The 22247-nt window shown below is 38.5% G+C and overlaps 1 protein-coding gene across 1 annotated transcript in view; it reads left to right on the top strand.

Moving 5' to 3' along the window:
• HERC1 (HECT and RLD domain containing E3 ubiquitin protein ligase family member 1) overlaps positions 1-22247 on the top strand; it is a gene marked incomplete at both ends in the record, with an annotated part of 161097 nt that overhangs the window by 96961 nt on the left and 41889 nt on the right. The window contains 14 exons of the mRNA XM_080690546.1: positions 1278-1476; positions 1959-2119; positions 4948-5064; positions 5489-5720; positions 8137-8261; positions 9824-10044; positions 10995-11263; positions 11964-12016; positions 12726-12926; positions 13679-13853; positions 17539-17809; positions 17942-18155; positions 19800-20005; positions 20928-21055. Coding sequence (XP_080546672.1) covers positions 1278-1476; positions 1959-2119; positions 4948-5064; positions 5489-5720; positions 8137-8261; positions 9824-10044; positions 10995-11263; positions 11964-12016; positions 12726-12926; positions 13679-13853; positions 17539-17809; positions 17942-18155; positions 19800-20005; positions 20928-21055 — 2572 coding nt within the window. The remainder of the gene's footprint in view (positions 1-1277; positions 1477-1958; positions 2120-4947; positions 5065-5488; positions 5721-8136; positions 8262-9823; positions 10045-10994; positions 11264-11963; positions 12017-12725; positions 12927-13678; positions 13854-17538; positions 17810-17941; positions 18156-19799; positions 20006-20927; positions 21056-22247) is intronic.

Genomic DNA, 22247 nt, shown 5'->3' with positions numbered 1-22247 from the left:
TAGCTCTGAGCTATACTCCCAGACTGATTATTTTATTTCGTATTTGTAAACATGGTCTCACTAGGTTGATGAGAATTTCACTACTTGCTGAGGCTGTCCTCAACCCTGCGATCCTCCTGTCTCAGTTTCCCAAGTATTTGGAATCTTTTTTATTGTAATTGCTATCTTTTTTATTTTATTTTAATTGCTACTTATTTTAGTTATTTTATTTTGCAGTGCTGGGGATTGAACCCAAGGACATTCTATGCTATACCCCCAGCCCTGTTTTTAATTTTTTTTCCATTAAAAATAGCATCTTACTAAGTTGTGGAGGGCCTCACTAAGTAGCTGAGGCTTGCTGCAAACTTAGGTCTTCTGTCTCAACCTCCCAAGTACTGGGATTGTGTGTGCCACCATGCCCAGCTAATCATTGCCTTTTTTAAAGCATGGAGTTTCTGTCTAGTTTTTTTTTTTTTTTTTTTTTTTAAGCATGGCTTTATCTTTGCCTATATATAGACTGAAGATAGGCATCAAAATAAAAATGGTAAGGAAATCCAATGTGTGTGTGGTGGTATTTGGGATTGAATATAAGGGTGTTCTATCTCTGAGCTACACCCCCAGCACTATTTTATTTTTTTATTTTGAAACAAGACCTAAATGAGAAACATAATTTTTGTGTGTGTGTGTGTGTGTGGTTCTGGGGATGGAACTCAGAGGCATACCTCCGAGTGATATCTCCAGCCCTAGTTTTTATTCTTTATTTTGAAACAGGGTCTCATTGAGTTGCAAAGGGCCTCGCTAAGTAGCTGAGGCTGTCCATGAACCCAGATCCTCCTGTCTCAGCCTCCCAAATCCAGAAATTATAAGTGTGCAGCACCACGCCCGGCAAGCATAATTTTTTTAAAATAATTTTTTATTGATGCACTGTAATTATATATGATAGTGAGATCCTTATAGTGATACATTTGTATTTCACATAACATTAAGGAAACAGTTTAATATTTGGATATCTTTATAGAACCTCTTATCAAATCTTAAAACCAAAAGTGAGACCTTTTTTGTTTTTAAAATGATCTCAAAAAACAGAAATGAAGAATTACAAGACCATTTTTATAGTACTGTCTGTAGAGTCTAGAATAATGAGTACAATAGTGAAAACAAGGTTATACATATGTAAGAACTTTTCCTATAAGTCAGAAAACATATTTAAAAACTTAAAATTTAAAGTTTTCCATTTCCACTGTTACTTTTGTAAAATAAATCCTTACTGCTTTCTTAAACTTTATCTTGATTCATAGAAATTGATCAACAAGCTGAAGAAACTGACCAAGCTCAACAGGCACAGACGCCAGTTACCACTAGCCCGTCAGCCTCAAGCACCACTTCCTTTATGAGCAGCTCCCTTGAGGACACCACAACTGCCACTACTCCCGTCACCGACACAGAAACAGTGCCTGCGTCTGAATCCCCAGGAGTGATGCCACTTAGTCTTCTCAGGTAGAAAAATTGACCTTCAGTGTCTTTTGTGCTGCTGTCTTTGGTTCTGAAGGCATGGTTATTCTTTTATGACTGGTAGGCCTAACTGAATCCTGGTGTTCTAGAGGTAGAGGAACCTGAGATCATGTAGTAAAAGCCATTTAACTGAAATTGCAAATGTCCCTCAGAGCTTACTAATTTATCCCAGAGTCTCACAGCTAGTTAGTGAAGTGGTAGCCCAACCGGGCGTGGTAGCACATGCTTATAATCCCAGTACTTGGGAGGCTGAGACAGGAGGGTTGTAGGTTCGCCACCAGCATTAGCTACCTTGTGAGGCCCCTTGCAACTTTAGTGAGACTCTGTTTCAGAAAAATATAGTAAAATAAAATAAAAAGGGCTTATGTAGCTCAGAGGTAGAATGCCTTGGGTTTAATTCCCAGCACCAAAAAAGATGTATTATCTTCTAATTAGATTTTATGCTAACCATTGTTATTTTCTTAAAGGCAAATGTTCTCTAGTTACCCAACCACCACTGTACTTCCCACACGTCGTGCACAGACTCCTCCAATATCATCATTACCGACCTCTCCTTCTGATGAAGTAGGAAGGAGGCAGAGTTTAACTTCTCCTGACTCCCAGTCAGCAAGGCCAGCTAACCGCACAGGTGCGTGTGCTGTCAGGTACTGTGACCCCCAAACCTCCTGGCACTCCAGAGGGATGGAATCTGCTGTCAGTATCATGTTTTGTCTTCACCGAAGGGGAAGTAATGATTTTAATGAAGGGGATGCATCCATCAAACTGGGTGTCTTCCACTTGAGACTGTAGACTGAATCATGGCTGTTTGGAAGAGAAGTAGCATACCAGTAGCATCGTCCTTTCTTTACTCCTAATACAGGCCACTTTTATTATCAATTTCCCTCTATGGCTTTACCTGCAACTTAACACATTTAGAAATGCTATGTTTCCATTTTCATTTAGGTTAAAGTACTTTCTAATATACCTTTGAGAGCTTTTCTTCACTTCTGAGTTATTTAGAAGTATGTTTGGGTTTTAAGTATGTTAGGGACTTTTATTTTACACTGCCTGTGGTACATTGTCTGAAGATTATTGTTTAACATATTTTCTCTGTTTTTCTCCCCCATTATAACCAGAAGTAGAAGTCCATCAGTTATATCAGAATCATCACATAGCAATAGTGATTTTTTTTTTTTTTTGCAGTACTGGGGATGAAACCCAAAGGCATTTTACCTTTGAGCTATCCCTCCCCTGGCTGTATTCTTTATTCTTTATTTTGAAACAGGGTCTCACTGAGTTGCAGAACCTCACTAAGTAGATGAGGCTGTCCTTGAACCGCAATCCTCCTGTCTCAGTTCCCAAATGTTGGATTACAAGCGTGTGCCACCATTCCTGGCTCCATGTTATTATTATTTTTTTAATGTGGTGATTATTTTGCTACTGAAGATTGAACTCAGACATACTCTACCAGTGAACCACATCCTCAGCCTTTATTTATTTATTTATTTATGCAGTACTGGGGATTTAACCTAGGGGCATTCTACCTCTGAGCTACATATCCCAACCCTATTTTTTATTCTTTATTTTGAAACAGGGTCTCACTAAGTTGCAGAGGGCCTAAGTAGCTAAGGCTGGCCACGAACCTGTGATGCTCCTCAGGCTCCCAGGTACTGAGATTACAAGCGTGTGCCACCACACCCAACTAGCCCTTTTTATTTTTCAATTTGACGTGGGGTCTTGCTAAGTTGCTGAGGCTGATCTCGAACTCATTATTCTCCTGCCTCAGCCTCCCCAGTCTCTGAGTTTACAGATGTACTACTATACCTGGCTGGTAGTGATATTTTTAAATAAAGAATGAGAACCCTCTCTGACCTTGCTTCCTTTTCCCTCTTCACTGTTAGTTGTGGCCAAGGTAGGTAGATATTCTTGTCAGCAAGGTTTGATGAGTGACATGATGGCTCTTTCAGTCAGCATTCTCACTACTCTGACCCTAAATATGTGATGGCCATGACAGAGAAGAAAGAAGAACTATTTGCTCACAATTCTGGAGACTTCAGAGTCTTCAGTCAGTGTTAGGCTAGGTCATGTTTGTGGAACTCAGGGCATGGCTGTGAGAAGTGTTGGGGGACAAGGCATACATATAGTCCTCAGAGCCACACCCCTAGTGACCTCCCTCCTCTAGCTACACCCTACCTGCCTGCCTTACCACCCAATAAGTCCATTAACCCATCAATAGATTCATCTACTGATGATATTAGAACCCCCATTTTAAAATTATTTCACCTCTGAACATTTTGTATTGTTAACACATGAACTTTTCCAGGGGACATTTTATTCAAACCCTAAGAGTAGCCTAATATGAGTGTCAAAGCCAGATTGGAACAAGGCGGGCTTCTTGTATGTGAGATATGACCCTAGTACCAAGTGCCAAAGACAAGGAGCGTTAAGAGTTATCCACTAGCACTGTGCAGTTAGAAGGTATGGGAGCAGTGATGCTTCATTTGCAAAAGGCACACTTAGTGCTTAGATCTTGTCTAAATACTATTCTCTATGAATAGGAGCCCAGACATTGTGGGAGAAATGACTGATTTCAGGGCTGAGTATGAGATGAACTTAGACTTGTGTACTTTATAACTAATAAGTTCTCAGAGAATGATAGGCACATGCCTAAAAGTATATAGAACTGGAATGAAGGGGCTTCCGCCGCCAAATCTGAGATATTTGAGGTATCAGGATAAGTAATCATTATAACAGATCATATCCCATAAATACAATTTGTAAGTCCATATTTCTTCTCTCCTACTATGAAAGGAGAAGCCTTGCCTTAGAGTAGAAGACTTAAGCATCTGAAAAGAATGATGAAATTAGAAAACCATCATTTGTGAACCATCATCACTACAATTAATTCAACCATTAAACATAAATAGATATAAGACAGCAGCATCACTTTTGTACTACTCCTACCAAAAAGCATAACCTGAATCTAAACATAGGGAACATCAGACAAATCCAAATTGGGGCACATTATACAAAATAACTGGCCTATAATCTTCAGAGTATCAAAGTGGTTAAAATAGACCAAAGAAACTTGACAACTGAATAAAATGCAAAGAGAATCATGAGGGTCCTTTTCTGTAAAGGACAGTATTAGCTGATGACACTAACTGTTAATTCCCTAATTCTAATGGCTGTGTTCTGGTTATGCCGGTGAATGCCCTAGGAGTTACATACTCAGGGGAGATGGAGCATCAAGTCTGCTACCTATTCTGCAATGATCCACAAGAGAAGAGTTCTTTGTACTATTCTTGAAAATTTCTATGTTTGAAATTTGCATAAGTGAGAACTTACTCACTTAGTAGAGTAAGATATTACTAAATTTGTACAGTACCAAGAAATTGGAGACTTACTGTTCCCATGATAAAACATTTTGTTCATGGTATATAGTGACATAAAGGCCTTCTCTTTCTTTTGCCTTAGCCCTGTCAGACCCAAGCAGTAGACTTTCAACATCTCCTCCTCCTCCAGCAATTGCAGTCCCCTTGCTAGAAATGGGGTTCTCTCTCCGACAGATTGCCAAAGCCATGGAAGCTACAGGTAGGATAAGTTGTTTTCTTTTTCTTTTTCTTTTTTTGTGGTGCTGGGAATTGAACCCAGGGGCATTCTGTCTCTAAACTACACCCCCAACCCTATTTTATTTATCATTTGTAAATAGGGTCTCACTAAATTGCTAGAGCCTCACCAATTTGCTGAGGCTGACTTTGAATCTGCGCGCCTCTTGTCTCAGCCTCTCGAGTACTGGGATTATAGGCATACATTACCACTCCTGGCTAGGATAAGTTTTTATATATCAGTGATTGTATATATGAGAAGTTCTCTCTTAATGAAACAACAAATTTCTTAAGAGATCATAATTCTGGTAGGATTTTTACTATCAGATCAGTTACATGAGCAAATACTTTAAAAATGATTGAAAAACTAATTTTTTCAAATTCAGAATCATGCTTTTCCACCTGTACAGGTGCCCGAGGAGAAGCTGATGCCCAAAATATCACTGTCCTTGCCATGTGGATGATAGAGCACCCCGGGCATGAGGATGGAGAAGAGCCCCAGCCAGGCAGCACAGCTGACCCCAGGCATGGAACAGCAGTCCTAGGCAGTGGTGGGAAGTCAAATGATCCCTGTTACTTGCAGTCACCCGGAGACATACCATCAGCTGATGCTGCCGAAATGGAGGAAGGCTTTAGTGAAAGGTGAAATTCCAGTTCATTTCTGTTCCATGTGTTATATGGTATAGCCAAAATCCCATTTATTTCCCTCAGTAAAGTTGATAACTATTACTAACTTTGCCCATATGATAGTGGGCATATCAATTTTGGGCATTATAATTATAAGCCTTTGTTTCTATGATGAGTAAAAATGACAAATTTTTATTTGAATGGATTTTCATGGGAAGAACATTTATAAGTTTTTATGTAAAAATTAGCTGAAAACAAGAAACTAAAAATTAAAACAAGTTTATTTTGATGTAAAATAAACATACTGATAAACTTTTTTTTGCAGGTCTGGGGATTTTATTCTATAATAATAAAACAATGTTCAAAGCTGGGCGTGGTGGCGCACGCTTGTAATCCCCGCGCTTGGGAGGCTGAGACAGGAGGATCACACAGGTTCGAAGCCAGCCTCAGCTACTTAGTGAGGCTCTCAGCAACTAAGTGAGACCCTGTTTCCAAATAAAATATAAAATAGGTCTGGGAGTATAGCCCGGAGGTAGAAAAGCCCCTGGGTTTCAGTACCACAGGAAAGAATATATTAAAAAAAAAAAACTGTTCATTTTACTATCAAATTGATTTAATTAATGCATTTGATAGATTTTTTTTTTTTTTAGTGCTGGGGATGAAATCCAGGGACAGTCTACCTCTAAGCTATGCCCTCAGCTCTATATTTTTTATTCTTTGATTTACTATGAAATAGAGTCTCACTAAGTTGTAGAGGGCCTCACTAAGTGCTGTGCCTGGCCGTGAACCTACTATCCTCTTATCTCAGCACCCCAAGTACTAGGATTACAAATGTGTGCCAGTATACCCGGCTTAGGAATTTGATTTAATTTTTTTTTTAGGCTTTTAGTATCCAGTATATGTTTCTCTTTTGTGTTATAAAAAGAATTCTGTAGCGGAGTGTGTTGGCACACGCTTGAAATCTTAGTACTTGGGAGGCTGAGACAGGAGGATCGCAGGTTTGTGGCCAGCCTTAGCTACTTAAGTAGTGAGGCTCTCCTCAACTTAATGAGACCCTGTTTCAAAAATAAAGAATAAAAAATAGGGCTGGGGGTATAGCTTGGAGGTAGAATGTCCCTGGGTTCTAGCCCCAGTGCTGTGAAAGAAAGAGAGAGATAACAATTCTGTGATAATATCTATCCTAAAATGAGGTATAATAATATATTCTAGATTTCTTCTAAAATCTTTTCTCCTTCAACAGTTTTTTTTGCTTTTTCTTTATTTTTTCTTTTTCTTTTTTGTGGTACTGGGGATGAAACCCAGGGGCATTCTACAGCTCTATTTTTTATTCTTTATTTTGAAACAGGGTCTCACTGAGTTGCAAAGGGCCTCACTAAGTAGCTGAGGCATATGCCACCAAGTGGTGCTGGGCATTGAACCCAGGGGCATTCTATCTCTGAGCTACACCCCCAGTCCTATTTTTTATTCTTTATTTTGAAACAGGGTCTTACTAAGTTGCAGGGGCCTCACTAAGCAGCTGAGGTTGGCCACAAACCTGTGATCCACATGCACCACCATCCATGCCCAGCAAAGGCCATTTTTAAATTTTTCCTTCTTTTTTTTTCCTTTAGTGATAGGGAATAGACCTAAGGCAAGCACACTATCACTGAGCCATATCCCCAGTTCTGATCCTGCTGGAATTTGAAGATGAATTAAGTAACTGTTGTTGGAATTTAAATTAGATAAAACTATTGCACAGTATATTACATTATAACTTAGGAGCTTTGCAAAGGACAAAACATATGCTTCAAAGTTTCATTATAGGTAGGCTCAGAGCTCAGTGGCAGAGAAAGGGCTCTGCACAAGGGTCAAGGTTCAATCCCCAGCACCAATAGAACAAAACAAAACAGCTGTGCATGGTGGCACATGCCTGTAATCTGAGTTCTTGGGAAGCTGAGACAGGAGGATTTCAAGTTTGATGCCAACCTCAACTTAGCAAGATCCTATTTCAAAACAAAATAAAAAGAGCTGGGGGTTGGATGGGGTCCATAGTGGAGGTAGAATGCCCCCTGGGTTTGTCTCCAGTACCAAACAAAAAAGCTCCCCCCCCCCCCGGTACTGGGGATTGAACCCAGGGGGCATTTTACCTCTGAGCTACACTCCCAGCCCTATTTTTTATTTTTTATTCTGAAATAGAGTCTCACTGAGATGCAAAGGCCCTCACTAAGTAGCTGAGGCTGTCCGCGAACCACGATCCTCCAGTCTCAGCCTCCCAAATGCTGGGATTACAAGCATGTGCCACCACACCTGGCTCAAAACCATCTTCTTAACAATGAATTTTATTCTCAATGTTATTTGGAGAAAATTATAGTACCAAAGCAATCTTGTATCTTTGCTTTCTTTTCATGATGGCTTTTAAAAGTTTGTGTTGCTTTCAAACTTGTACTTGTAGCCCTGATACTCTAGATCATACAGAGAATGCAGCTTCTGGAAGTGGACCACCAGCTAGAGGTCGTTCAGCAGTGACAAGAAGGCATAAGTTTGACTTAGCAGCTCGCACGTTGCTAGCAAGAGCAGGTATTTATGTTTTACATCCTTCTTTTGGTGAAAGATCTTACTGTAAAATCAATATAAAAGCAACATTAAAAAAGATGTATGATAGCTGGGCCTGGTGGCATATGCCTATAATCCCAGTACTGAGGAGGCTGAGACCTTGTTTTAAAATAAAAAATAAAATACAACTGGGAATGCGGCTTGAAGGTAGAATGTCCTTGAGTTCTAGTCCCAGTACCAAAAAAAAAAAACCCCCCAAAAAAAACCAAAGAAGATGTAACCTGATGATCCCAAGTGTTTCATTTCTTCTTGTTAACAGAACTATTTGCATAGTGTTTTCTGCACATTTACATGATTTTGCTTAATTGAAATCACAGCATATATTCATATATTTATTTTGAAGTTCCCTCTGGGTGTATAAGTCTATGTTGACAGTTTGTAGATTTTGAAAAATACTCCCCCTACTCTCAGTAGTCCAGATGTGCTATAATCCCAGTATTTGGAAGGTGAAGACAGGAGAATTGCAGGTTCAAGGGGGCAGCCTCACCAACTTAGCAAGACCCTGCTTCTAAATAAAAAATAAAAAGGAAGTGTAGCTTGGAGGTAGAATGTCCCCATACAATCCCTAGTACCAAAAAGAAAGAAGTGATGATACATATTTAATGTTTAACATCACCGGTGAGAAGGAGCTAGAAAGATAATTGGCCAACAAAAGCAGGCACTGGCTTTTCTAATATACTCTGTGAAACTTAGAGATTTATCTACTGATGAGTCCTTAGATAAGCAGACACGATTTTCCTCAATACATTAGTAAATTATTCTAGGATTATATTTGGGGCATGTAAAGTATACATTATAGGGAATATATTTTCCAAACCAAATATAGGATTTATCAAAACAGAATTAGAGCTGGGCATGATGGCACATGTGTGTAATCCCAGTACTTGGGGAGACTGAGACAAAAGAATCACAGGTTCAAGGCCAGCCTCAGATACTTAGTGAGGGGTTTTTACAACTTAGTGAGACCTTGTTTCAAAATAAAGAATAAAAAATAGGGCTAGGGGTGTAGCTCAGAGGTAGAATACCCCTGCGTTCAATCCCCAGTACCCAAAAAAAAAAAAAAAGAAAGAAAAAGAAAAAAGAAAAACAGAATTTGATCATTGAAGTATTAGAACATAAAGAATTAGTACAATTATTTTGGGGAGTAGTGAGAGAAATTAGACTATTCTAAAAAATACAGTATATATATTTACTATAAAATAACAAGGGACTGGTTTTTAAAAAAATAAACCTGAAAGAATAATAACAGCTAACACTTACTGAGTATTTTTCTATGTAACTAATTCTATAAAGAATTTTTCATGAGTTATCTTATTTAAACTTGTCAACACCCCTGTGAAGTATGAGAGCTATTATTCTCCCCATTTTACAGGAGAGAACTACACATAATTTGAGCTTTGTGGTTTGGGTTCTAATAAGCCAGCTGTGGTAGGCTCTCACCTGCACGTGTGACAGTTAATAACTGACAATATATTTGGCATTATTTTATTCATTCAAATAAAATGCCTTTTTTGTTTTTTTCTGAGCGGGGTTATACCGCTCTGTGCAGGCCCACAGGAACCAAAGTCGAAGAGAAGGAATATCTTTGCAGCAAGATCCAGGAGCATTGTATGACTTTAATTTAGATGAGGAGTTGGAAATTGATCTTGATGATGAAGCAATGGAAGCTATGTTTGGACAAGACCTGACCAGTGACAATGATATTCTGGGAATGTGGATCCCAGAGGTACTGGACTGGCCTACCTGGGTGTGTGTGACTGCAGCGGGGGCTGCTCTGACTTACTTTCCTGTCCTGTTCATACAGCTTACTAATAGCAGCCTTGCCTAGAGTTGAGATCTCTAAAAAGCCTTACGTCTTTTCCTGAGGTTTGGGGATTGAATGCGTGAGATTGCTTCCATACCTACAAACTAATATAATGAAAATGTTTCTCTTTTGCTTTTTCTGTCTGATTTTATTGCTCCTCTCCCCAGACTAGATGAGTAGAGCCTTATTATAGTAATATTTGATTATGATATCAAAGATGAATTACAAAACAGACACCAGGCTCAGTGAATGCTGCTGACTTATATAACATGGCTGCTGCGCTCACATTTGTATATGAATGCATGCTCTTCTCCTTCATGGGTTCCATTTAATCACCATAATACCTCATTCTGGGAACCAGTGCCCATCCATATCTTGTAAACATCTCCATCCAGGGACAGGGTACATGTGGGTTTGTATGTATACATTGTTTAGGATTATATATGAATAGTGAGGGGACTTAAAAGTTCATAGATTCAAGTCTTACAGGAAAGAGAATATACCATGTTAATTCAGTAAGATATATGAGTTTAACGGCTTTTCTCAGAAATTCAGAAAATAGGTATGCATTTTATAGCCAGATTTTAAAAAATTATTATTTTCAAAAGAGAGTTTAAAAAAACATTTTGAGGTAGGGCAGATTTTCATGTTCTTAACTCTTAGTCAGATAATCAGTTACTCATATCATAATTTATAGCGAGGGAGGAGAGAACAGAGAACATCTCCAGATTGTATGGTCTGAGTCCTGATTCGAAAGAAATGTTTTGTGTAGCATTATTAAACATCTTGTAAGTATTCTGAAGTATCTAGATAATGTAGTTAATGCCATAATCTGCTTCTTAGTTTTATGTTAAATTGACTCTAATAATTTGGTATGAAATCATTTTGTGCAGCATGTTTGTGAGTCTGAAGACAGGGAAGAAGTGGTGGTGTGTGAACTGTGTGAATGCAGCGTTGTCAGCTTCAATCAGCACATGAAGAGGAACCACCCAGGCTGTGGGCGCAGTGCAAACCGCCAGGGCTATCGCAGCAATGGCTCTTACGTGGATGGCTGGTTTGGTGGTGAATGTGGGAGTGGAAACCCATACTACCTGCTGTGTGGCAGCTGCAGGGAGAAGTACCTAGCCCTGAAGACCAAATCCAAGACAACAAGTTCTGAGAGGTACCCTGAAATTGCATAGATATCCAGACCCTTTGAGATAGGAATTGTAGATTTTTCATGTGAGGAATTATTTGTGACCTTCCTTGAATTCCCATGATGACTGAATTGGGGGAAGAAAACATAGAAAAGATTGAAGAGTTCAGTTGCTTAGGAGATCCAGAGATTCTCCTGGAAGTCCAGAAATAGTAGCATGACAGCAGGTCCTTTATGGGAGTTTAACTCTGTCGATCTTAGACTTTTTGGCAAGTTGTGATCAGTACCTCTCTTAGCCCTCAGAAGCCATGTAGTCAACTCTTTCAGTAGTTTTTCTACCTTATTTCTAGCATCTTAAGATCTTGATGAAAAAAATAGATTATTCTCTTTAAATGAGCTTCCATAAAAACATTATCTCTTTATATCCTTACTTTCTAGTATAGGGTTTTACCCTTAAGTCTTTAAGGTTTTCTGGAAGGCTTTGATTAAAAGGATTGTTGTAGGTGACCAGAAATCTCTTCAGTTGTTTAGTAAAACAGCCATTGATTTATAAGCACATGTGAACACATATCCCAGCAGTTTTTAATACATTATACCATAACATAAAATACTTTTTAATTTTGTGCTGCTTTATTAATGACCTCTTAAAATATTCTAATGATTAATTTGCATATTTGAGTACTAACTATTTTATATAAAAACACAATGTTCTTCATGTTTGGTGCAGGTACAAGGGACAAGCTCCAGATCTAATTGGCAAGCAGGACAGTGTGTATGAAGGTAGTCGTTTGTTTTGAGAGCTTTTTTATTTTACATATATTTTTATATATTCTCCTTGCTTAACATGTTACTAAAATATCGTGGACTATGTTTGTTTTTATGTACACATTAACTTGAGCTTTCCCTAAAATCTCAGGCTAGTTTAATAGCAGCAATACTAGTATGAAAGTGAAAGGAAAAAGGACCTAATTTCTAATATTAGCTTTATCACAGAATGTAAATTTCTGTTTGGCATGTATTTTTTCAAAGTTGTAAAAAGATGTAGTTTATTTGAATTTCTATCCTAGTTGTGGAAAGTAAAAAATAAAAAATCAAGATGATTATCAGTTTTTCTGGAGCACTCATTTACTTGAAGTAACTCTTTCCTCATAATTATGGACAGAATTAAGGACTTTATGTTTGCACCAACAATGCTTTTTTTTATTAATTGAAACCTCCATGAGTAGCTGAAACATTTACAATTGCTTTTTGTGGATTCCACTACACTAGGTCTTTTTCCCTTAGTCTAGTCTCACTCTGAACCTCAGTAGTGTAGTTTGGTCAGGTCGTCGGGAAATGGTGCCATAGTTCATTTAATGGGCAGTAGACTTTTGATCCAGCTGCATTTTAGATGCAGCTACATACATATATTACCTACAGTAATCATTGCCAGAGGAGCTCTGTCATGGTTTATATCTAGATACCATACATTTTTTTACTTACATTCCAGAAGACTGGGACATGTTAGATGTTGATGAGGATGAAAAGTTAACCGGTGAGGAAGAATTTGAATTGCTTGCTGGACCACTTGGTTTAAATGACCGGCGGATTGTACCAGAGCCAGTTCAGTTCCCTGACAGTGACCCCCTGGGAGCATCGGTGGCAATGGTCACAGCGACCAATAGTATGGAGGAGACTCTGATGCAAATAGGTAAACTGAAGGACTGGTTTGCATTAATTGTCTTGCCTATTTTAATTTGTTTCTTAGGTAAATAGTAAGAATATGGTTTTTGTAATAAGAGAATTCTTTAATTGACTAAAAGTTTTTGTGCAGGATTTTTGTTTTTATTTTGTGTGTGTGAATGAGAAAGAAAGAGAAAATATTGTAAGTTTTTATTATAGGGGATACAAAATAAAGAATCAAAACAGTATTGGTGACATAATTCTTGATGTGTACTCCAAGCATATGTTTAAAACTATCCTTCCAAGCTGGGCATGGTGGCGTATGCTTGTAATCCCAGTACTTGGGAGGCTGAGACTGGAGACTTGCAAGTTTGCGACCAGCCTCAGCTACCTAGTGAGGTCCTCTGCAACTTAGTGGCTGGTGGTGTAGTTCAGAGGTAAAATGCCCCCTGGCTTCAATACCCAGTAACACACACACACACACACACACACACACACACACACACTCTCTCTCTCTCTCTCTCTCTCTCTCTCTCTCTCTCTCTTTTCTATATTTGTTAATATGAGAAGTGCTACATAAAACGAAATAAATTAAGACAGAATTGTATTAATTTAAAAATTCTCCTATAGTAGATTGTTAACCTAGAAATATCTAAATTTTTCTTAAGGATTTTTTTCTTTTCTTTTTGATACCAGGGAACATAGAAACAGTATTCAAGCAGTCCATATACCTTTTTTTTTTTAACCTCATTAGGAACTAAACAAAATCTGGTTTTTCAGGTTGCCATGGCTCTGTAGAAAAGAGTTCCTCTGGGAGAATAACATTAGGCGAGCAGGCAGCAGCCCTTGCAAGCCCTCATGACCGGGTAGTGGCCTTAAGGAGGGTGACCGCTGCTGCTCAGGTGCTTCTGGCTAGAACCATGGTGATGAGAGCTCTGTCTCTTCTCTCAGTCAGGTAAGTATTACTTAGTGTGTTAGCTCTGGTGTGTATTAAATAGGAATCTCATGTTATTTGGGAGGATGAAATAGAAAATATTTTTTTATTTGAGATATGGTCTCACTATGTGGCCTAGCCTGTCTTGGAACTCTGCCTCCGCCTCCCAAGTAACCGGGATTATAGGCGTGAGTCATAGCATGGTGTGCTTACTTTCTTTTCTGCTTCTTAATACTGGAGGTCTGAACTCAGGGCCTGCTGTGTGCTGAGTGCTCTACAACTGAGCTATACTCCGGCTCAGAATTTTTGAAACTTGAATACATACTGATATTTGAAAAATGATAGATATTCTAATTATTATCATTTATTAATTCAATGTTATTCATTTAATACTTAGCTCTTCTTACATAGAAAATAATGCCATTATAAGTAACTGAATAGAGCCAGGCGTGGTGGCGCACACTTGTAATCCCCGTGCTTGGGAGGCTGAGACAGGAGGATCACATAGGTTCACATAGGTTCAAAGCCAGCCTCAGCTACTGAGTGAGGCTCTCAGCAACTTAGTGAGACTGTTTCGAAATAAAGCATAAAAGTAGGTCTTGGAGTATAGCCCGGAGGTAGAAAAGCCCCTGAGTTCCACCCTCAGTACCACACCCACAAAAAAAAATTATAATTGAATGTATGTTTCTGTAGAATTGACCAACTGTATAGTTAAATTGCTGGCAAATTCTACCATGGAAACTCTTGCCAGATTCATACTGTGAAGTAAAATACAAAAAAGAAAGAGAAACAAGAATACATAAAGGATATCCATTTAAGAAATAATTAAGTACACCGGGTGTGATGGCGCATGCTTGTAATCCCCCCTGCCCCTCCCTTGCCCCCCCCTCCTGCCCCATCTCCACTTGGGAGGCTGAGACAGGAGGATCGCACAGGTTTGAAGCCACTCCCAGTACCACCAAAAAAAAAAAAAAAAAAATTAAGTAAAGCTGTGTGGTGACACATGCTTGTAGTCCCAGTACTTGGGAGGCTGAGACAGGAGGATCACACATTCGCAGCCAGCCTCAGCTACTTAATGAGGCTCTCCGTAACGTAGTGAGACCCTGTTTCAAAATAAAAAAATAGGGCTGGGGGTGTAGCTCAGAGGTAGAATACCCCTGGGTTCCATCCTCAGCTCCACAACAAAAATAAATAAGTAAATAAATAAATAAATAAAATAATTAAGTAGAAGTATTTAATACCAAAAGTCAGTGGAGGCAGAAGAATCCTGGAAAAAAAATACTCAAAACTTAGGTAGGAGTGTGTGGTATTAGCTTCAGGATAACAGACAAGTTAGTAGAGAAGACCAGAATTCAGAAACAAACCCACACATGCCACACATATAGATAAATGCTTGGTTTATACTTTGATTTGTGCCAGTGCTTTACACTGTAAAGCAGTGGTTAAAAGTTGGTCATTTTAGTAACCAGGTCTGGTGGTTTATAGGAAGAGGAAAAAGAATCTTGGCCCCAAACTCACAGTATAAAACAACTCCAAAGTTGCTCCTAGATCTAAATATGGAAGATATGTCAATAAAGTTTCTAGAAGTAGCATAGAAGAATTTATTCTGGATCTTGGGGCAGGCAGAGATTTCTTAAGTCACAAAATGCATCCACTATAAAGAAAAATATTGATAAATTGCACTAAATAGAAAACTGCTTTTTTTAGTAAAGTCATTAAGAAAGTAAAGAAGCAAGCCACAGAATGGGACAAGATATTAGCAGTGCATATAACTTAGTAATATATGAAGGATTCCTCTATCAGAGGAGTAGCTGGCAAAAATCTTTTTCCATTCTGTTGGCTCTCTGTTGAAATAAGGACAACTGAGAGAAAAATGGGCAAAATATATTTTAAGGAGTGCTTCACAAGACGATCTCCAAATGGCCAGTAAACATGAAAAGGTGTTCAGCCTCATTAGTCTTAAATGAACATTAAACACAATGAATTATGCTAGGTGTGGTGGCACATGCTTGTAATCCCAGTGCTTGAGACAATGAGACAGGATTGCAGGTTTGAAGCCAGCCTCAGCTACTTAGTGAGGCCCTCAGCAACTTAGTGAGACCCTGTTTCCAAATAAAAAAATAGGTCTGGGTGTGTAACCTGGGGGTATAAGGCCCATGGGTTCCACCCCCAGTACCACAAAAACAAAATAACTCAATGATATACTACTATATATCCACCAAGAGGGCTAAAATTTAAGATTGGCGGGGTTAGGGGCAGACTTAAGTCTCTGAAACACCTAAAAAATCATACACTGCTGTTGACAAAAGAAATTGATACAACTACTTTGGAAGATGTTCAGTATCCCAACTAAAGCTGAACATGAACACACTTTATGATCAGAAACCGATTTCTTGGTATATACCATACAGAAATGCTTATATAGGTGTACCAAGGACATATATAAGAACATTCGTGACACAGCAGCCTCATAATGGAAATCACCTGATCATTACCTGTGTAGGTAAAGGGACTGTGGTAGAGCTAATTTATATGTTAACAGAAAATAATAAACTGCAATAATTCAACCACATGGATGAATCTTACAAACATAATGTTGAACAAAGAAGTCGGGCACAGCCAGATGTGGTGGCACACACTTCTAATCCCAGCATTTGAGAGGCTGAGACAGGAGGATTAAGGTTTGTGGACAGCCTCAGCTACTTAGTGAGGCCCTTTGCAACTCAGTGAGACCCTGTTTCAAAATAAAGAATAAAAAAGAAAATAGGGCTGGGGGTGTAGCTTGGAGATAGAATGCTCCTGGGTTCCATCTCCAGTACTACACACACACAAAAAAAAAAAAAAAGGCACAAAAGAATACATACTTTACCTTAAAGTTCAAAAACAAACAAAACTTGTAATCCCTGTACTTTGGAGGCTGAGACAGGAGGATTAAGGTCTGTGGACAGCCTCAGCTACTTAGGCCCTCTGCAACTTAGTGAAACTCTGTTTAAAAATAAAGAATAAGTCGGGCGTGGTGGCGCACGCTTGTAATCCCCGTGCTTGGGAAGCAGAGACAGGAGGATCGCGCAGGTTCGAAGCCAGCCACGTGCGCTGGCTTAAGAGACCCTGTTTCCAAATAAAAAAGTATAAAAATACGTCTGGGAGTGTAGCCTGGAGGTAGAAGGGTTTCCAGGAACCCTAGTACCACCAAAATAAATAAATAAATAGATAGATAGATAGATAGATAGATAGATAGATAAATAGAATAAAAAACAGGGCTGGGAGTATAGCTTGGAGGTAGAATACCTTTGGGTTCAATCCTCAGTAACACACACACACACACACAAAAAAAAAACTAATTTATGACTTTAGAAGTAAGAGTGTGGTTACTTGAGTAAGAGCCCAAAGCTAGCTTCTGAGGTGTCACTAGTGTTGTGTTTCTTGATCTGGAGGGCAGTAACATGGGGTTATTTAGATTATGAAAATTTATGCTCTGTGAACATTCCTATGTTATACTCTGGTAATTTGTGTGTACTCTAGCATTTATTAAAATGAGAGAAAATTTAGATAAGTTTCCAGCCTACATAATATTTTTGACATCTATTAAGATGTGTACGACTAGTCATATAGCAGCTTCCATTTTATTCTGGTTGTTATTTCAGTGGATGGTATGTCCCTTAAGGAATCTATTTTATCTATCTGAAGTGTTCTCCTTTCCTGACAGTGGTTCCAGTTGTAGCCTGGCTGCTGGTCTTGAGTCTCTGGGGCTAACAGATATCCGAACACTGGTTCGATTAATGTGCTTGGCTGCCGCAGGAAGAGCTGGCCTCTCTACCAGCCCTTCTGCCACGGCGAGCACCTCAGAACGCTCACGAGGCAGTCACAGCAAGGCCAACAAGCCCATCTCTTGCCTGGCCTATTTGAGCACAGCAGTGGGATGTCTGGCATCAAACACTCCTAGTGCTGCAAAACTGCTTGTGCAGCTGTGCACACAGGTAAGTTAGCCTCGGTGCTGTTCTGCATTGATTACTTTCCACTGATTCTTGAAGAATGGTTTGAAATGAAGTCTTTTTGTTCCAAAATTGTACATAAAAATTAAATCTTGTTTGTTCCAATTGCCTCTGCAGAACTTGATTTCTGCTGCAACAGGTGTAAATTTAACCACAGTCGATGATCCAATTCAGAGAAAGTTTCTACCCAGCTTTCTCCGAGGAATTGCTGAAGAGAATAAGCTTGTAACCTCCCCAAACTTTGTTGTAACTCAGGCCCTTGTGGCATTACTAGCCGACAAAGGGGCCAAACTGAGACCTAACTATGATAAGTCAGAAATTGAAAAGAAAGGTAGGTTTTATGTTATTTAAATATCCAATCTTTTAGTCAACTTGAATCATGTTTAAAAGATGTGTTTTTGCATTGTTGTATGTGGTAAATTACGTAATATGAGTTTCTTAAGGTGTAGCTCATAAAATAGTACACAGGTATTTTTCACTGTGTATGGAAACAAAATATTAGAAAATATATTATTTCATACATTCTCTGTATGTCAGTGGATACAATAGTATACAAGGGGGAAAACAGATGAGGGAAAAGCGCTTGGGAGGTGGAGACAGGAGGATCGCACAGGTTTGAAGCCAGTCTCATGACACTCTGTTTCCAAATAAAAATATAAAATAGGTCTGGGTGTGTTGCCCAGAGTTAGAAGGGTTTCGAGGAACCCCAGTACCACCAAAAAAATAAATAAATAATTAAATAAAAAAGAAAAAGAAAAAGAAAAAGAAAGAAATAGGATCACAAAAAGATGAAGGCTTATCTATATAAGAGGAAAAGAGATTGGCCTGTTTTAATCTAACACACTGAGCTCTGAATAGTAAAAGATTATGATTTGTGTCACCTTAGATAAAAATCCTAGTAGGTTTCTTTAATAAAATTTAGGTAAAGGCAATCTTGTAAAATGATAACATTTTGAAAGGACCGCTTAATCACTGCTACCTACCCTTCTTTATCAGCACCATTTAGCCAAAGTATGAGCTCCTGGATCCATCAGTCCAGTTATGGTATTTTTAACTGACTTGCTAATTTTATTTTTGCAGGTCTGGGGATGGAACCCAGAGGCATTTGACCTCTGAGCTACAGCCCCTGCCCGATATTTTAGTCTTTATTTTGAAACAGGGTCTCACTGAGTTGCAGAGGGCCTAAGTAGCTGAGGCCGTCCACGAACCACGATTCCCAGTCTCAGCCTCCCAAATGCTGGGATTATAAGCGTGTGCCACCATGCCTGGCTCTGACTTGCTACTTACATCCTCTTCTTAATCTTTTTTTGGTGCTGAGGATTGAACCCAGGGCTTGTGCATGCTAAGCACGTGCTCTACCATTGTTACACTTTCAAACCTAAGATTGTCTCTGAGTAGTTAAAACCATATTCATAAAGACAAGCTACCTCTGCCTGGGCCTTAAAATGATTTCTTCTAGTCGGGCATGGTGGCGCACGCTTGTAATCCCCGCGCTTGGGAGGCAGAGACAGGAGGATCGCGCAGGTTCAAAGCCAGCCGCGCGCGCTGGCTTAGGAGACCCTGTTTCCAAATAAAAATGTAAAAATAGGTCTGGGAGTGTAGCCTGGAGGTAGAAGGGCTTCCAGGAACTCCAGTACCACCAAAAAAAAAAAAAAAAAAAAAAAAGATTTCATATGCATTCCCAGTATACTTAGACCTTAGAACAAGGACTGTTTATTGATGTATAGTAAAATATTTGTATGTAATAAATCAGATTTATTATAGAATTTGATTGAGATAAATGTTTTATATCTTGTATGTATATCTTAGTGAAATAATTTTTTTCAAAAATGCTAATTGTTAAAAGAAATGGGTTAGCCCATTTTTATTTGTTCATCACCACCAGCTCTCACCCAGGCATCATTTCGTTGTTTTGTCTAAGCAGGTTTATGTGCCCAATTGTATGCCCATCCTTCCTATGATCCTTCTGCTGTAGGCCCTCTGGAGCTGGCTAACGCCCTGGCGGCCTGCTGCCTCTCCTCCAGGCTGTCCTCACAGCACAGGCAATGGGCTGCCCAGCAGCTCGTTTGTACTCTGGCTGCACATGACCGTGACAACCAGACCACTCCACAGACACTTGCCGATATGGGAGGAGATCTTAGAAAGTGCTCCTTTATCAAGTTGGAGGCTCATCAGAACAGAGTATGTATTTTTAGCTATAAAATGTGTCAATCACCTATGTAAGATAAAGTATCGCTGATCAGCTCAGTTTGGGTCTCAGTTTCTCATGTCTCTGTCTCTCTCATACATATGCAGACACATAATTACCAAAATTTGCCTGATAGTTACCAACTTTCTCTCTATGTTAGGTTGGTATAATAGTATACAAAAGGGAAAATTAGATGGGAGATGAGGAAGAAAAAAGAAAGAAATAGATTCACAAAAGAAGATGAAGGCTTAATTATAAGAAGAAAAGAAACTGGCCTATTTTTATTTAACCCAGTGGGTTCTGAACAGTGACCAGTGTGTTTAGGAAATGAAGACTCAACTGCATTTCTTAAACAATTTTAAAACCACTTCTTAATCTGTGTTTTTATTTTATATAACAAATAAATATAAGTATGTTAAAATATGCTGGGCAGAGTGGTGCATGCCTCAAATCCCTGGTACTTGGGAGGCTGAGACAGGAAGATAGCAAGGTTGAGGCCAACCTCTGCAATTTAGCAAGACCTTGTTTAAAAATAACAAATAACAGAAAGGTCTGGGGATGTAGGTCAGAGGTAGAATCACCTGAGTTCAACCCCCAATACTACATATATATGTATATGTATATATTAAAACATTTAGTTTTTATTGAATTAAATATGCATTTAGTCAAGTTTTTAATAGTTCTCAGACAGTCCAAGTGAGTTTGAGTATAGTACTTTAAAATTATAGTTCAGTACATATATATTTGTAAGCCATTTCGAAAAAATGATATCATGCATATTGAATTATAGCACGGACACTTTTCTGTTATGGCTTCATGATACATTGTTTTAATTTGATAGGTTTCAAATTATAAAATTATTTGAATCAAAAGTTGCTTGAATATTGCTAGACTTATCTTTTTCAACTTTTCTAGGTAATGACATGTGTTTGGTGTAATAAAAAAGGTCTCTTGGCTACAAGTGGCAATGATGGTACCATTCGGGTGTGGAATGTTACTAAGAAGCAATATTCACTGCAACAGACTTGTGTGTTTAACAGATTGTGAGTGCTAACATGACTTGTGTAACATTTAAGAAAATCCTAAACATTCTTCATATAGGCTGTTAATCTAATCAAACTGTCACTATACTTTTATAATCTTTTATAATAGTATTATTAAATCTCCAATATTATTTTTTAACTTTTCAGGGTAATAATTCAGAAAATAAAAATTTGTATTTGGACTTAATCAAAATTAAATCACAGTCCATTAGCACGTAAATATTGAACATCATTTATTTATTAATTTCAATGTAGATATATTGATATACTTATTTTTGTTGAATATTTATTTTTTATTTATTTATTTTTTGTGTGTGGTACTGGGAATGAAACCAGGGGCTTTCTACCTCCAGGCTATACTCCCAGACCTCTTTTATATTTTATTTTCAAACAGGGTCTCACTAAGCTGCTGAGAGCCTCACTAAGTAGCTGAGGCTGGCTTCGAACCTGTGTGATCCTTCTGTCTCAGCCTCCCAAGTACTGGGATAAAAGCATGCGCCACCACACCCAACTTATGCTGAACATTTATTTGCTGATGGACCCTGATTTAATTTTTCCTTAGTCTTCTGGTATTATATAAGAATTAGGCCAGGCATGGTAGCACTGGCTTGTAATCCCAGTGTTTGGGAGGCTGAGACAGGAGAAATCCAGATTCATAGCCAGCCTCAGCTACGTAGGCCCTCCACAACTTAGTGAGACTCTATTTCAAAAATAAAGAATAGCCAGGCGTTGTGATGCATTCTTAGAGGTAGAATGCCCTTGGGCTTTACCCAGTACCTCACAAAAAAGAAAAGAATACAAAGTACATCTGGGAATGGAGCTCAGAGATAGGATGCCCCTGGGTTCAATTCCCAGTATCACAAAAAATAAATAAACAAATAGATAGATAAATAAATAAAATAATTAGAGTATGTATTGGAATGTAGCATTTTTTTTACAATGCTACTACCAGCTGTAGATATTTCTTTTCTATATTATTTTCCCTAGAGATTAGGCAAACAAAAATCATTGTATTCTGTATAATAACTGTGTGTGTAACCCATACAGAATCTTTATTTCTTTGCTGATAAATTATGTACTAATTAGATGAGGAATAGGATAGGCTTCATTCTGCTATGATGTATTTTAGTCTGTATGAAACTCTGAAGGTTTGGGATTTCATTTACTTTTGGATAATGTGGATTCGAATTCC

Source organism: Muscardinus avellanarius (genome assembly GCF_963383645.1).
Source record: "Muscardinus avellanarius genome assembly, chromosome: 3".
In the NCBI taxonomy this organism is placed as follows: domain Eukaryota; kingdom Metazoa; phylum Chordata; class Mammalia; order Rodentia; family Gliridae; genus Muscardinus; species Muscardinus avellanarius.
The sequence above is the reverse complement of the archived record's forward strand: the minus strand, read 5'-3'. Positions and strand labels throughout refer to the sequence as shown.